Here is a 17,659-nt window from a genome sequence, read left to right on the forward strand (position 1 = left end):
ACAAATACAAGCTACAGGCAGAGCATTACTGTTCTAAAGTTTTAAACCATATTTTTTACATGAACAGTTACATCTAAAATATTGATATTTTTATGTCTCTTTATGTATTTTTCTCCCTTCAATTTATGTCTGTAAATATATGGAACTCAAGATCACAAATTTTATTTGGCATTCTTATTTTCCCAACACAGAACATAATTATGGAATAAATATGCCATATAGTAGCCATGCTTTGAGTTTTGGAACAATTTTTCCCTGGAGCATAAACAAAACTACAAACAAAAACAAAATCAAAACAAAAACCCCAGAACACTCCACCAACAAAATGGTAATTAAACTGATAAGATCTGCCAAGCTTCTTATTTTCAATTATTAATTTATTTAAATCTTTTTGGCCTGTTTTCACTCCCAAATTTTATGTTAATTCAAAGAAATTGAGTGAGTGCCTCAGGAAGTAATTCTGCTTCTTGCAAACAATTTTTGAAGATCTAAATCTGTTGACAGGCTTGGGTGTTTAACTTAGACCTGGCTTAATATGAACCAAGAACATTTGCCTTCTTTTATCGCCACAGAAAAACTACAAATTTGTTACAAAAGGGGTGACACCTGTTGGTGCAGGGTAAGAAAGTTAACAAAGATCCAATACCATAAAGTTAAATGTGAAACCAGTGCAACCCGTATGGTGTGGAAGAAGTTTGTTTTCCCTCCTCAAATACTAAGACAATGCAAGGTCTAGAAGGCCCCAGACTTGTACTACTGTTTGCCCCCGGGGAACACTTACATGTGCAGGTGTAACATCTTGCAGACAGAGTTGCTGGTATGTGGATTGCCACTAGGGGAACCATCTCCAAATTGCACAGTACAGTTGAGACATTAGGATGTTGGTAAAGTAAAAACTGTCTATGCTGATAACAAGTATTGTGTGGTGGCTAAAAAGAACCACTTCTGGTATGGAACAGAGAATGTTATTTTAATTAGCTTCTGTTCTGTTTGCTAACTACATTTCCTGTGGTAATAAATATTTTATTTGTATTTTGTACCAATTTTTTTATAATGCAATTAAAATAAAAGCAAAATGAAAATAAAAATAGGTTTTAAAGACAAACTAAGCTTACAATGTAAAATCACACCCTAATGGGCTATACCATAGGAGGTGAGCTTCTACAGCCTGCTTCGTACTCTAAGCCTTGCGTTAATAGTAATTCGAATAATTACAACTACTATTGTCTTGAAAGTGTGTTGCTGGGTAATAAACTTAAAAAAAGAAAGAACAGAAAATAAAAACTATAATGCAAATAAAACAAATGCTAATATAAAAAGGAAAAAATAAAAACAGTGAAATGTAGTCCTGGCTTGACATGAGTAATTGGACACAGGTAAGGCCTCAATTCTTGGGAGACAGGATTAGGAAGGTAAATGGATCAGCAGGCTAGAAACAGAATGACTGTACTACCTAAGATAAGGGGGAACACCAACAAACCACTTACAATGGACAAGATAACAATGGATAAGCCTGGAAAGTAAAATGAGGTAATGAGTAAGTTGTTCAGTGACTGTGTGCTGTACAAGGATTGGTTCCTACAAAGTGACCAAGCCAATCCCATGTGATGCAAAACGTGATGCAATGAATACTAAACGCAATATATTGTGTTAATGCATATAAAAGAAGAGGTCTGTTGTGTAACTTTGAATGTGTGGTACGTCCTATAGTCTGATCAGCTCAGTACAGCTCTGCTGTCTGCCAAATAAGGGAACCTGAGTGACAAGACTGGTGTTGAACCGAATGTGTCTCAGGGGAACCCCAACATTCAATGCTTAACTAATTAAATTCAAACTAGTTGTGCTTCTGCCCATTGTCCCAAAACACATACAAAGTTCATGGTCATTTGTTTTGAGTAGCTGCTGCCTGTGGCATAGTTGAATTTGTTAAAATGTATTTTAGTTGATTAGGAAAGTGAAGTATGTTAGCTGATTAACAAGGGGAAGGCAACAACATACAGAGAAGTTACTTACAAAGAGTAACATTGACTTTATCCCTCCAGTTAATGATGTCAAATAATGTTTATTAGAAATCTCTTTGATGTAAATTAAAAGGCACTTGCCTGACATAACAAAAGACATGAGGCATAAATTGTGACGTCACTGGTGCCTTACATTATGAATTCTTTGTGTAAAAATAAGAATGGACAGAGAAATGAGCTCAGTGTGGAACCAGTCACCTGTAAATGAAAATTCAGAGCCGGTTTCTGTGCCACCTGGCCCTTGGGCAGTCATTTACATCTGTACAAAGCAGTTGCAAAGTAGATGTAAACACTACTAATTTAGGGCTAGTCTACACTAGCCATGGCAGCGCTTTAACATGGCTTGTGTAGTCACGGCAGAGTGCTGGGAGAGCGCTGCAAGCTATTCCCCTTGGAGAGGTGGAGTACTTACTGGGAAGTCCTGAGTGTAGCCAAGGCCTAAGCTATGGTTAAGTAATTGCTAAATACTAAATGACTGTGTAGTTGACTTCAGTGGGACTTCAGTGGGTGCTTAAATTTAAGCACATGCTTAAATGCTTTGCTGAATCCAGGCCTTGGACAGGAATCCTACCCATAAGAATAACACTTTCTATATGAATGACAAGAGGTTATTTGGAGCAGCAATGAATATTTCATTAGCTCACTGTTTGATATTACTTTATTGTTATTTTATGCACCAAGGGCCAAATTCTGAAATCCTTATTCAGGGAAAACTAGTAGTATCATAATTAGTGCCATTGTTTGATTATTGTTGTCATATGAGGCATCACAAAGGTAGTGCAGGCTTTTTCTTTTTCCATTTAGCGCTTGACCCTGCCTCTCATTGAAGTCAATGGGAGTTTTGCCACTGACTTCAATAGGAGCAGGACTGGGTGCGTACTTCAAGTTTAGTTTGTTCAACAGGAAAAACAGAAGGTGGTGTCATACTGGTACTATAAATATTTACTTGTTTCATTCAGTCTATCCACACTTTTCCAGCTAGGTAATGCAGACAGTTTGTGTTCCCTCTGTCTCCTGACTAGGCCTTTCTGCTGCTTCCAAAGAATCTCGGGCATAGATGACGCTAGGTCCAGATCTTTGCTTGGTGTATCTTCACTAGTCAGTGAGAATGCAGACTGAGACCTCTGTTGAAATAAAATTCAAAGAACATTATCTAAAAATAGTAGTAGCCAACTATTGAAGTATTAATTCCAATTAGCAATAAACAGTAACATTCTGCATGTCAAAGAAGTGTAGGGAATGAAATCAGCCTGAGAATGGAATTTTATTAGTTCAAAACAACATTCTTGGGCTTGGATAGCGTGTTTACATGCATTTAAAATGCAATTGCTTCCTGTGAGGAAGGCAGGGAATTGTTTGTATTGCTAGGCACAAGATTAAAAGTAGTTACCCAAGATGAAGCCGTACAAATTTGTCAGTCTGGGAGTGCTGCTTGAAAGCATCAGTCCACTTACATGTTAGCCAGGGACGAGCCCAGAAAAGTGATACAGAACATTCTGACGCATTGCTTCCAGTGGCGCCAAATTGAAGAGGTTAAAAAAAGAAAAGAAAATACAACAGAAAAACCAAAATAAACCTGTATCTCAAGCAGCTTTAATTCTTGGATTCTTCTGCCTGCCAGGGAATACACATAAAACAAGAGAAGAACAGAGCAGGATCCAGCCAATGGATTCCACAAATTCATATACTGTGTTTGCTACCCATTTCTAACACAGGGTCTCTTATAGCAGATAATTCAAAAGGAATGTAAGTTATGAGACAAAGTACTACTGAGATGGAACAGTGATTCCATACCTGTGGGGAAAGGGATTTTTTTAGGAACCATATAAGCAGGTCAGTCATTTTAGTTCATGTTTAGTTCACGGCACCAGATAATGGCATTACACAACAGTTGGGGGTAGAGTGAGGGCCCAATGAACCAAATGAGAAAATAAAATGAAATATAAAAGCATATACCACCCTTTTATTTTTTAAACAATCATTTCTTTTGGGGGTTGGTGGGATACCAGCGCACTCTGCTGGAAGTTTTAGAACTTGAGTCCTAATATTAGTTTGTGGCTCTATATTTAGGCATCTAAATGTTGCCTCATTTTCAGAGATGCTAAGCACCTGCAGCTCCCATGGATTGCACAAGGATTTGTAGGCTCTCGGCACTTCTACAAATCAGGCCACTTATTTAAACGTAGAAATTTGAATAAAGAAACCTAACTTCAGGCACTTGACTTCGAAAATTTTGTTCATTATCAGTCAATATTGTTTAGCTGCACAATTTTTTTAACAGATAATTTTGCTTCCAATTACAGCATATTCTTAGACTGCCTGAATGGCATAGACACTGCATTTTCCAATGGCAGTCTACTTTTTCCAATTCACTCTTAGGGACTAAAATCTCTGTCACTAGAGAGTACAACTAAGGGATTGTCTTTGTAGGCCCTGATCATATAAAAGGGTTTGCTTTGAAGTTGTGCAGCATCTTTATGCAGGGGGTGGTGACATTTTTAGGGCTCTGTCTTTTTCAACTGGTGTCCAAATACTTGACAAAAGTAGTTGACCAAAGTAGTTAGTCGGAAAGGGCCAGACCCTCAGCTGCATCAGAGATCTGCTTCGCACGGGCAGGGATGAAAGAGGTGGCAAAGTTTACTTTAAGCTATTTTTGTTTCCTCCCTGCCCCTCACTCCAGTTAATCCCTGGGGCAGCATCAGGACTGGTCTAAGTCCCTTTGGCTTGTAACAGCCCCTTACAGGCCAATATGCTGACTAGAGATTGCCAAGTGCTGCTTCTCTGGCCACGCCCCCCAAGCATCCCTATGCCAGAGGAATTAATTGTGAATCACTCAGTACTCTTGGCTTAGTTCTATGATTTCATAAGGGAAATAGTAAAAAGGCAATGAATCAAGCAAGAGGGATTAGTGAGGCTTCAGGATGCCGAGGATCTGGGAAAATGCCAGAATATTGTCCTAGATTTGAACCTTCCATAACATTGTAATGGCCTTGTAATATTGTTAACACTGCCAATGCGGAGCGACAAGTTCTAGCACGATACACTGGAGTATTCCGTTTCAGCTCAATGGCACATGTTAATTAATAGAACATCGTATAAAATAATTGTGAGTTGCATTGGATGGTATTTACTTATATAACAAAAATCTTCAACATGTGAAAATAAATGTGTCATTGCACTAAATCCCTGTAGAGTACAAGTAAGGTTATCTCATGCTGAATTTTAAAAAGCTGGGCTAAGCCAATTTTTTTTTAAATTAAACTATTCTGAAGCTGAACCAACCTGTGTGACTTCAGTGAACATTACCTTAAATGGTAATAGTTGCAACAGGAAAAACACATGTACCTATGGCAGTTACTATAACTGAAATAAATTAGAGAAGAAAAACTTTTTTCTGTACTTTTGAGTGAGTTTACTTTGTGCATTTGAAAGCACTGTCAGCAGCACTGTCTCCCCTGAAGTCAGACAGTCATTTACCCCCTGGCTGAAAAGACCTTTATAGACAACAGGGGAACAGGGTTTTCGATCAGAAAGAGGAATTATTTCATATTAATAACTTTAACCATTAACAAAAAACAACATTACACCTTTGGATTCCAGTCAATTTCAAAAGACATATCTATCTTTAAGCCATTTTAGACCTTGGAACAGATCTTTGCCTGGTTTAAACCATCTGAGGATCTAGCCCCTTGACTTATTTTAAAAGTTCCACTATTAAAACATGGTACTGTAGTCCACGAAAGCTTATGCTCTAATAAATCTGTTAGTCTCTAAGGTGCCACAAGTACTCCTGTTCTTTTTGCGGATAACACGGCTGCTACTCTGAAACCTGTCATGGTACCAACAGTTACACTAATTGCTTTTGGTGTAGAGTTTTGCTTTATATTTGGATTTCATCCTACTCTTCAAAATTCCATCATCTAAAAATAGTATAGTTATTTTAATTTCTCTGCATTCTTGTAGGAAATCAGGAGATATGGGGTCCATAACAAGCTCTGCCACTAACTTGGATGAACTTAGGCAAGTTTTAACCCCCCTTCTCCACCCTCCGCATGAGAGAATGCTAAAACCATATTATAATGTTCAGTCACTAGGTGGCGCAGTGTGGCTTATCTGAGCTGGTAACAGCCATACCTGGCAGTGCATTAAAGTAGCATATCTCTTCTCCATGATGGAAGCTCTGTAGATAGTTCAAATTTGGTACACAAGCCTGATCTGCTAGTAGTGCCCCTGCAACCTACCATGTACACAAGGAGTACGACACCCTTTGAGATTCAATTTACTCAACTGTAAAATGGGGACTTCCTTACTTCCCGCCCTTAGAATTAACTAGGCTCAGCAACTGTTTGTAACGTGCTTTGAGACCTTTGGATGTAAGGTGCTCTGTACTGTAAATGCCAAGTTGTTTATTTAGTGCTGACAGCAGGGTTGGCACCACTCAAGACAGAATGATGATGATAGTCCCTGCTCAGGAGCACTTACCATCAAAAAGGCTTCTAGAAGGCAAAAGACTCTGGGAAATCCAGAAGAGAGGATAATGTATATTCTCTCTAGCTAATACATATTTACAATTGTTATTAAGAATGTATAAGAAGTGGTGAATTTTCAGGTAGCATTTGAATGAGGGTGTGACATTCTATACCTTGGGGGAGTGCTCTGTAACCCCCATATTCCTCATTTACATATACACCTCTACCCCGATATAACGCTGTCCTCGGGAGCCAAAAAATCTTACCGCGTTTTAGGTGAAACCGCGTTATATCGAACTTGCTTTGATCCACTGGAGTGCGCAGCCCCGCCCCCCCGGAGCACTGCTTTACCGCGTTATATCCGAATTCATGTTATATCGGGTCGCGTTATATTGGGGTAGAGATGTAGTTGTGATGTTGCATATAAAGCATGCCATGCGAGGTATCATGAGAAAGGTTATGATCTGCTGAAAGCCATTGTTCCATCTAAATAGGTGTATCGTTAATGCATATAACATTATAAGAATTGTGTTGTATGGTTTTCACTAAAATATGCTGTGGGTTGGGGACGTGCCCAGATACTAGCCCTACAGAGACAATGGCAAGGGAAGAGGTAACCAACGCCCAGGTGGGGGCTGAACAGACATCACCAGCCATTGTCCAGCAGAAGAGTTATAATTCAGTGACTCCCTCACAGGAGACACACAGGGGTATTGCTTCACCTCCTGACTCAGCAATGCCCACTAGACATGCCTGGATTTGTGTTCTCCAAGCACCTGGAACTAAGGGTATAAAACAGAACACAGGGGCCCCATGCTTGGCCTTTTCTCTGGCCCCCACCTATGCTGCAAGCAACAAGGACGCTCAGAAGACTGCAGACTCTAACAGAGGAGACTGGCTCAGGTTTCAAGGGCGAAATCTGTGTATTATAAACTGCAATATCCAGTGGGGTGAGAAAAACTGCTTAACTGCTTAGAGGTTGCCCAGTCTAATAGGGTTGACAATTTAGATTGCGTGCTTATATTTTATTTTATTGTGGTAACCACTCTGACTTTTGCTTGTCGCTTATAATTAAAATCTATCTTTTGTAGTCAATAAACTTGTTTTACTGTTTATCTTCACCAGTGAGTTTGCCTGAAGTGTTTGGTATATCTGCTCTGTTTTACGACGACTGGTGTAGATCCACTTTCCAATGATGAAGTGGTGAAACAATTAATAAACTTGCATTGCTCATCTTTAGTAGTGCAAGATGGCATATTCCTGAGGTGCCAGGCTGGGAGCTGGGCGGGGGGATTCGGCTGGTGCCTTTCTCTGTGTGATTCATGAGTGGCTCATGCAATCTAGCTGGGTGTGGGGCTCCACATGCAGTTGTGCTGAGTGATAACAGCGTCTGGAGGGGTTTGCTGCTTGTCACTAGCAAAGCATTGTGAGAGACAGCCCAGGCTGGAGAGTTAAGGGGGCACAACGGTCCCACCATCCTAGGCTGCACCCCAGGGATCCCGTTGTGATGCTACGCCCATATTCTACACAGAAATATTGTTATGATATGAATATGGCATAACTAATATGTTTTATGCAAGATGGGTCATGTAAGGTATCATTGGAAAGGTTATGTTTTACTGAATATGATTATTCTCTTTGTATACATGTATCAGTTCTGTATCTGAATTTAGGAATATTGACTATAACAATTACAACATTTAATTTTCACCTGTTCATTTGGAATATGTAGAGTTCAGACCAAGGCATCTCCTTTCAAGGCATCTTGATTCAGATAAATCCAATTGGGAATAAATACAAAACTGCAAGACTGCTCTAAAAAATTTATTATCCTGTCATTTTTCACTGCCCCTGGATTTTCTTTGGCGCCTGTGATTTTGCCCAAATTACTTGCTCCTGTATTTGCATTTGAGCACAGCAGTGAATTAGTTGGCCAGAAAACCTTAAGGCAACGGCAGTTCTACAAACATCCAGACGCAGTGCAAAAAATGCTTGAGGGACATCATTGCCTTGAAAAATGGTGGAGCCTATCACAACCCACAATCAGTTATGGGCATGCCCATATTCATGACACAGATAATTAAATCCAGCCCCCTCCTTCCCCCCCAAACTCCTCCTCCTCTGCACAGAGGGGGAAATTCACTCCTCGGCAGACACCCAGCACAAGGCCTTCTCACCATCTAAATCCCCCAAATAGGGCTTACATGGACTTCAGTGGTGCATAGGCCTTTTGCTGCCCCTCCTTCACCCCAAAAGAGGCAGGCTCCCCCCTAAAATACTCTAAAAAAAGAACAGGAGTACTTGTGGCACCTTAGAGACTAACAAATTTATTAGAGCATAAGCTTTCGTGGACTACAGCCCACTTCTTCGGACGCATATAGAATGGAACATATATTGAGGAGATATATATACACACATACAGAGAGTATAAACAGGTGGGAGTTGTCTTACCAACTCTGAGAGGCCAATTAATTAAGAGAAAAAAACTTTTGAAGTGATAATCAAGCTAGCCCAGTACAGACAGTTAAGAAGTGTGAGAGTACTTACAAGGGGAGATAGATTCAATGTTTGTAATGGCTCAGCCATTCCCAGTCCTTATTCAAACCGGAGTTGATTGTGTCTAGTTTGCATATCAATTCTAGCTCAGCAGTCTCTCTTTGGAGTCTGTTTTTGAAGTTTTTCTGTTGTAATATAGCCACCCGCAGGTCTGTCACTGAATGACCAGACAGGTTAAAGTGTTCTCCCACTGGTTTTTGAGTATTTTGATTCCTGATGTCAGATTTGTGTCCATTAATTCTTTTGCGTAGAGACTGTCCGGTTTGGCCAATGTACATGGCAGAGGGGCATTGCTGGCACATGATGGCATATATCACATTGGTAGATGTGCAGGTGAACGAGCCCCTGATGGTATGGCTGATGTGATTAGGTCCTATGATGATGTCACTTGAATAGATATGTGGACAGAGTTGGCATCGGGGTTTGTTACAAGGATAGGTTCCTGGGTTAGTGGTTTTGTTCAGTGATGTGTGGTTGCTGGTGAGTATTTGCTTTAGGTTGGGGGGTTGTCTGTAAGCGAGGACAGTTCTGTCTCCCAAGATCTGTGAGAGTAAAGGATCATCTTTCAGGATAGGTTGTAGATTTCTGATGATGCGCTGGAGAGGTTTTAGTTGGGGGCCGAAGGTGACAGCTAGTGGTGTTCTGTTATTTTCTTTGTTGGGCCTGTCTTGTAGGAGGTGACTTCTGGGTACTCGTCTGGCTCTGTCAATCTGTTTTTTCACTTCAGCAGGTGGGTATTGTAGTTTTAAGAATGCTTGATAGAGATCTTGTAGGTGCTTGTCTCTATCCGAGGGATTGGAGCAAATGCGGTTATATCTTAGAGCCTGGCTGTAGACAATGGATCGTGTGGTGTGTCCTGGATGGAAGCTGGAGGCATGTAGGTAAGTGTAGCGGTCAGTAGGTTTCCGGTATAGGGTGGTATTGATGTGACCATCGCTTATTAGCACAGTAGTGTCCAGGAAATGGACCGCTTGTGTGGATTGATCTAGGCTGAGGTTGATGGTGGGATGGAAATTATTGAAATCATGGTGAAATTCCTCAAGGGCTTCTTTTCCATGGGTCCAGATGATGAAGATGTCATCAATGTAGCGCAAGTAGAGTAGGGGCGTTAGGGGACGAGAGCTAAGGAAGCGTTATACTCTGCATCCCTCACCCAAAGGAAGGTCCCACACAGCTTACTTTTGGCCCTTTTCCTTATTTTATGGTGTTGCTGCTTCTTACGGCTTCCCTGGACTCCTTGGGACTTCCCTGGGTAGTCCCCAGCTGCCTGTTGCTGCTGCCACTCTAGAGTAGCCCAAGACAGCTGCTCATGAGCAGGAGTGGAAAGGGGACCACAAACCCTGTAGGAGCCTCATTATAAGGCAGCTGCTGTTGGTGTCCCCAACGATAGGGCTACCATACGTCCGGGTTTCCCCGGACATGTCCGGCTTTTCGCTCTTTAAATAGCCATCCGGGGGGATTTCTAAAAATGTCTGCGATTTCCCCCCGGTCGGCTATTTATCGACCGAAAAGCAGCTGACAGGGCGGCCAAGCGCTGCTTGCATTGGGGCCTCGGCAGCCAAAGCCCCTTCCTGGCTCCCCCCATCCCCTGCAGTCTTACCACGCCGCCCGGCAGCGCTGGGGGGTGGGGCTGTGCGCCTGTGAGGGAACGCGGCAGTGGGGCTGGCAGCGGCGGCCAGAGCCCCTCCCCCGCTTCCCCCCTCCTCCAAAGCCTAAGCACGCCACTTGGCAGCGCTCGGGCGGGGTGCTCCTTGGGGCGCGGAGCCAGACACCTGCTCTAAGCCGAGCGGCACGGTAAGGGGGCCGGGGAGTTGGAGAAGGGGGGCAGTCAGGGGACAGGGAGCGGGGGGGGGGTTGGATGGGTCGGGAGTTTGGGGGGGGCTGTCAGGGGGCAGGGGTGTGGAGAGGGGTTGGGACAGGGAGCAGGGGGGTTAAATGGGTCGGGGGTTCTGGGGGGGCTGTCAGGGGGCGGGAAGTGGGAGGGAGTGGCTAGGGGGCGGGGCTACCCCCCAATGGAGTGTCCTCTTTTTGAAAGTTCAGATATTGTAACCCTACCCAACGAGCCCCCATAAAGGGCAAGAGGAAGAAGGCATCCTGGGTGCTGCAGGAGCTCCAGGACACATCAGCCCTGAGGAGGGGAGAAGGAGCTCTGGTAGAGTGGTCTGAGGAAGCTGCTTGTGCTGCCTCCAGGAAGAGGAAGCGGCTGGTGCTATGCAACCACAACTGCTGTTCCCCAGGAAACCCCCACCAAGAGCATGATGGAGAAAGGTGCCTCAGCCCAGCCTAGTGTCAGGCCGCCTTCGTCCCTTCTCTGCTCCTTAGGTAGGCTCCTTGGGCTTGGACATCAGTATCTGCCTCAGGTTACTCTGCCGGAGCTACTCCTTCCCTTCCTCCTTTTGGTGATGCCACATGATGTCCCAAAGGCTCAAGGACAGAAGAAAGCCATGCAGAGCTCAGCAGAGAACAAGTCCATCCATCATGACCTAATAGCTTGCTGCCGAACCAGCACTCCACGCTGCTTCATTCGAAGCTCCATTTACTCCTGGATCGGGAGAGGTTTGAATTCAGTGGAGCTGACTGCATTCTAAAAAGCCCTTGGGAAGCTATTTCACATTGCTGATGTCAGTTTTAGATTGGGGTTAGAAGCTAGGTAATAAGATTGTGTTTTATTAAGATAACCAGGGGGATAATTGAAATTGGTAACAGTTAAAATCACTGGTGCAAGCACTAGAAACCCAGACAGCTATAGATAAAAAGGAGTCAACACTTATGTCCAGTGTAGGAAGAAAGGGGAAGAGAAGCGTGTCCTGAGATGAGAAGAAAACAGACTAAATTTGGCCAAGAGATACTTTAGCTAAATGGCTTCTTCGGCATTCAGAACATAGAAGCAGGCATTTAGCTAGAACACGTGTCAACAGGTTCAATTTCTGTAATATGACGTGCATGGATGATTTGGGATCTGCTTTTGGTTCCTCCACAATTAATGGTGAGGGCAACTTGAGAGTTATGCATTTAGTGGCAAATCAACAGATGCCATTAGTCGTAGTAGGACCAAAGTATTATGGGATGGGATTTAAGGAGCTCAGGTAAGGGCTGGCGCCTGGGTGTGCTTCCTTATACGCAGATGCAGAAAGGTGGTTGGGGCTGAGCCTGACATATCTGAAACTATGTGGATCCACTGGCAATGTGCCCCACCTAAAGGAGATGTAACCCAAGCAGAGGCTACTGAAGCTTTGAATCTGCAGTAGCGGCTATAAAGTGGTTCTACAATCTAGGAATAAAATTCATTCTCCTTAATCCTGCAGCATCCCCTGTGACAAGTATTGTTACTTGAGTTTGGTACATACATTACAGCACTATATTAAAGTACCCTAAGAAACCTTTAGTGCACACCAGCAGGGTCTACACAGATCAATTAACGAGCAACATGTTAGTGTGCTTTAGAAATCACACCCCAGTAATGCACATTACCCCACCATGCAGACAATCCATAAATCCCATTTTGAAAGAATGACTTGGACACCTAGGAACTTAGGGCCAAATTTTTAAAGGTATTAGGCACCCATGGGAATCAGGTGTATAGGGGCTTTTTCCACCTAGCCCAGTATCCGGTCTTCAGACAGTGGCCAATGCCAGGTGCCCTAGAGGGAATGAACAGAACAGGTAATCATCAAGTGATCCATCCCCTGTCACTCATTCCCAGCTTCTGGCAAACAAGCTAGGGCCACCATCCCTGCCCATCCTGGCTAAAAGCCACTGATGGACATATCATCCGTGAATTTATCTAGTTCTTTTTTTGAACGCTGTTATAGTCTTGGCTTTCACAACATCTTCTAGCAAGGAGTTCCACGGGTTGACTGCGTTGTGTGAAAAAATACTTCTTTTTATTTGTTTTAAACCTGCTGCCTATTAATTTCTTTTGGTGTCCCCTAGTTCTTGTGTTATGAGAAGGAGTAAATAACACTTCCATATTTACTTTCTCCACACAGTCATGATTTTATAGACCTCTATCATATTCCCCCTAACCTGTCTCTTTTTCAAGCTGAAAAGTCCCAGTCTTATTTATCTCTACCATGGATTTATATAGAGGCAATATGATATTTTCTGTCTTATTATCTATCCCTTTCTTAATGATTCCCAACATTCTGTTCGCTTTTTTGACTGCTGCTGCACACTGAGTGGATGTTTTCAGAAAACTATCCACAGTGACTCCAAGATCTCTTTCTTGAGTGGTAACAGCTAATTTAGACCCCATCATTTTATATGTATAGTTGGGATTATATTTTCCAATATGCATTACTTTGCATTTATCAACACTGAATTTCATCTGCCATTTTGTTGCTCAGTCACCCAGTTTTGAGAGATCCTTTTGTAGCTCTTCGCAGTCTGCCTGGGACTTAACTATCTTGGTTCATTTTTTTCTCTTTTTTTAGCCAAAAGTTCTGTTTCTCCAAATGGATCAATAATTATCAGTTTTACAATTTTTTTTAAAACTAACTATAAAGCTTCTTAGCCAAAATGGAGTAATTTTTAAAAAGTACATCAACCTTCATTCAGTGCAATAAATAAATACATCAGCAGGTGGCGCTGTAACCAAACATGTCATTCAGTTATGTGAACTGCATATACTTTTTTCTTCTTTGGTTGTTTCAAGGTGCAAATCACTGTAGAATCTTAGTACAATATGTCATAGATTGGAAACTAAGGTTATAGTATTGACAGAAATTTTCAGACACTTTGCTGTGATGAGTCTACTCGCTTCCTGTAAAATCCTATCTAGTGGAATTCTGCTATAAGAATATTGTTAGAAAAAGAAATACCAGGCACTTACATCCTCACTCCAATTTTCTCTCTTGACATAGTTCCTAATGAATAATTACAGCTGCCTTTTGATGGACAGAACTGACCGTATTGGAATGGCACCGCTTTTTCTATAAACAGACTGGTTCATTGGGAGCGTCAACATAAGAAGACGTCAGTGTGGTTCTTAACTGATTGGAGGGGCATTAGTAACACTGTCCGCACGCAATGCCTCCTATCACTTAATGAATACCAGTGTACACTTTATAAAGCTCACTGCTATAACACTATTGGAGAGCAAATGTTAGTGAACCCTGGATTATAAATAAACTATATAAAGGACCGTCAGTGCAACATCAATTTTTGAAAATCGCTCTTACAATGTCTGAATGAGGGGTTAATGTTCTATGGACATATTTTGGAATGTATTTACATGGGATCAATAGGAGTATTTTTATTTACCTGAATATTTTCAAGGGAGATAAATTGATATTTGTATCTTTTGTTCTCTCCTTTCCCCCTCCACCCCAAAAAAGAAAAGAATGGAAGAATGGGTAGTTCATTCATCATTTGATAACGTCTTTTGTTTCTATCTGGAAGCTAAAATGAGGATTAAAAGAAAATATTCCAAGCACATCTGACTGAATTCTAGGAAGGTGACAGTCACTTTTGTTTTATTTTCTCATCCCTCTCTTATTTCACTGTACTTCAGCATCTAGATACAAGAGATAAAATCCTCATCCTATACAATCCTTTAACTGAGGGATGAGCATCTTGTAATTACCATTTTTTATTTTTTTTTCAAAAGTAAGTAATTTGCTCTTAATTTCATGTTCTGTGCTGGGCTTCAGTGAGGAGGAGGTGCTGCTGCTGACTTTCATAAGGAGGAAACTGACAGGAGCTAACACATTGAAATCCAGGTGATTGGCACCCAGGTAATTGGGAGAATGTCCATGCAACACATTCTGTAGAATACATTTCAATTATTCTAAACAATAGATACCAAATTATGTCTAAAAACCTGTTTATATTTTATCTGTATTTTTATATTTATAGAATACATTTTACATGTATTTCTATAGCATGGTTTATGATATATAGTAGTTAGAAGATGTGAATCTGTGTTAGCTGGCATATATTTCCTGCTTTGTAATCCTTTCTTTGCTCCATGCTGCTGTCCTGCTCTGTTATGTCTGCTAAACAGGATCCACTTTGTTATACTTTCTTTGAAATGTTTTAATGCTTTGTATAAAGTTTGGGGCAAATGCTAAGAGGTGCTGAGCATACGGCTTCCACTGATTTCAACGGGTATTTTGTTTGAATAAGAGCCAAGTAAGGACTGCAGGTTTTTGGCTCCTTCTTTTTCTCAAGCAAATCATTTAAACAAGTAAATAACTCTCAGTATATTGTATTCCTCACAGGGAGTCAAACCGAACCCAAACCTGAAAACCAGTTCAGAGAGGGGTTTTGAGTGAACTGGAAACTGAATCCGAACTGAAAACCTCCGAGTTGCAATGAACCTGAACTGGAACCAAACCCAAAAAACCAAAAATCTGTAACTAGTTCAAAATCACAGGTTCAATAATCCCAGGGGGAGGGTCTTTTGGGTTTCCTGAGGAACGGTCTCTCTCTACTCCACCCCTAGAGAGAGAGAGAGAGGAGGGGGAGAGACTAAACTTCCCAAGAAGCCATTGAAGGTGGTGAGGTAGAGAGGGGTTCTGGGATTGGTAGTTATCCTGTCATGCCCACTTGAGGACTGCCCATAGAAGGGAACTATAACTCCCAGAACACCTCCCTTCCCCCACTGAGGGCTTGGTTCCTGCTCTGCAAGTCAATGTAGAAAGGGCATTTTCTGGACTGAAATTTATTTTGTCACTTCAGTGGTCAAAATATGACTGACAGTTCTGGAGAAAGGTTTACTAATGCGTACAAATAACTTGTTTTAAAACAATTTTTCTATAAGGAAATATTTATCATTGTATTCTTTTGCTAGAAGTTACAAGCATAATGCAAGATAAGTGTGTGTGACATTAATCTGCAGGAAATGTACCTGAACTGGTTCAAACAGGTTCAACGTAATTGACATGGTTATCGAACCATCATTCTAAGTTAGCGTCTGAACTAGAACTGAACCAAAATGTTAAAACATGTTGATGAACCTGAGCCACAAGTGACCTGCAATTTTTAATACAGTAGTTGGACTCCCTGATTTCTCACATAATTAGTTTAATTGGCACATTTCTGTGTCCCCTGAACTGCACCAATAATGTGGATTTTAATGAAATACTCCTCTTTCCTATATTCCTAGCTGTTTTAAATACACTAAATTATGAATGAATTTCTATTTACATTAGCATTATTTTAGCCAAAATATAGAAGACCACTTATATACCAGTTACAGCACATTGGGATGCCTGCATTCCGTCAGTACACCAAATGGTTGTTTGCTTTAAGTTGCAGTGACTTATAGTAATGGAATATATTGAAAGGATACAAAATAACCTGTCCCTTGTTCAAAATTCCTGACATCTTAACATTGTCTATTGCGCCAAACAGTGCTAATGACAAACAGATGGAGTCATCCATCTCTTTTTATGGGACACAAGGAATACAACATTCAGTCTTACATCAGCAATTTAACGTTGGCATGGGACTTTGAGGAAATTTGGGAAGAAAGAAGGTATTTTATAGCTAGTGGCACAGCATAGTACTTACAATTAAGCAATTAGAATATATTTCAGAAGAGATGCTTTTAAAAATACATATATATGGAGATCAATACATTTTTTCAAAATCAAAACAGTCAAATATGTCAGACAGTCTGTTTCTATTTACTCTGTTGCCCTTGATTTATAACTTGGGTTGTATTCATACACTATTTATATTAGAACGATAAAATGCTGTCTTAACTAAACTAACAATTATTTAGAAACAAGCAATTTTGGACAATTGGGGAGGTCATGCAGACCGCCCAACGGCATTTTCCAGCAGAAACAGATCAGACATGTACAGTGGTTGACATTAAAAGTCAGCATTTCACATCAGTTAGAACACAGTGGTATTTAAGACTATAACAATTTCCCTCTATACTTAGATAGGTGATATCTGTAATAAACTGTGTGGGTAAATGTGGATTTTTAATGCCTTCTGCTGTAGCATGCAATCTGTTTAAACAAATGTGTGATTAGGTCTATCATCCTGATTAAATTCAATGTGTTACCATCTTACATACAAAAGGAATACACTTTTTGCACCTAGGGTAATTTGCCAGTTTTGCATTACAAAAAAGATAGTTGTTCTATCTCTCTCCCGTACTCTGTGCATCTTTCATTCCCTGTTCACATTCTTGTTCCACTTGATTTAATCTAACCTGCTTTTGCTTGCTTCACCCAGGAATTTGGTTGGTTGTGAAGAAATTCCTAAACAGATACTTATTCCTACAAAATACTTATTAGGAGATGGGTCTATGTATACAGCTCTGGCCCTGATAATACTCTGTCTGGGATGGCTCTGAAAGAGGCGTGAGCTGAAGAGGCTGAAACTGCTTCTATTAGACTGGTCATAGCCTTTTTAGTTTGTGCATATATAATCTCACTTATCACTGGTCAGTGTGAAGCTTTCTCTAGTGAGCACGTGCACCTAAATGTCAATTTCTGTAGAACTTATTCTTTCATTTAAGAACAAAAAATTAAGTTTCTAGTATCTAGTTTCTAGTAAATTAAGATAACCTTCTCAAAGGAGAACTTGTAAACGAATGCAATTCAGTCTTGAGTCTGCAGACAGATGCAGGTCTCCTCTGCTGCTCATATCTTT

The 17,659-nt window shown here is 41.1% G+C and overlaps 1 protein-coding gene across 4 annotated transcripts in view; it reads right to left on the bottom strand.

The window, feature by feature from the left end:
• The window catches only part of MYRIP (myosin VIIA and Rab interacting protein), a 343,158-nt gene that overhangs the window by 47,781 nt on the left and 277,718 nt on the right, over nt 1-17,659 (bottom strand). For all 4 annotated transcript variants that reach the window (XM_034761008.1, XM_034761009.1, XM_034761010.1 and 1 more), the window contains exon 9: nt 2,968-3,145. In XM_034761008.1, the coding sequence (XP_034616899.1) occupies nt 2,968-3,145 (178 nt within the window). The remainder of the gene's footprint in view (nt 1-2,967; nt 3,146-17,659) is intronic.

This window comes from Trachemys scripta, chromosome 2 (genome assembly GCF_013100865.1).
Source record: "Trachemys scripta elegans isolate TJP31775 chromosome 2, CAS_Tse_1.0, whole genome shotgun sequence".
Lineage (NCBI taxonomy): Eukaryota > Metazoa > Chordata > Testudines > Emydidae > Trachemys > Trachemys scripta.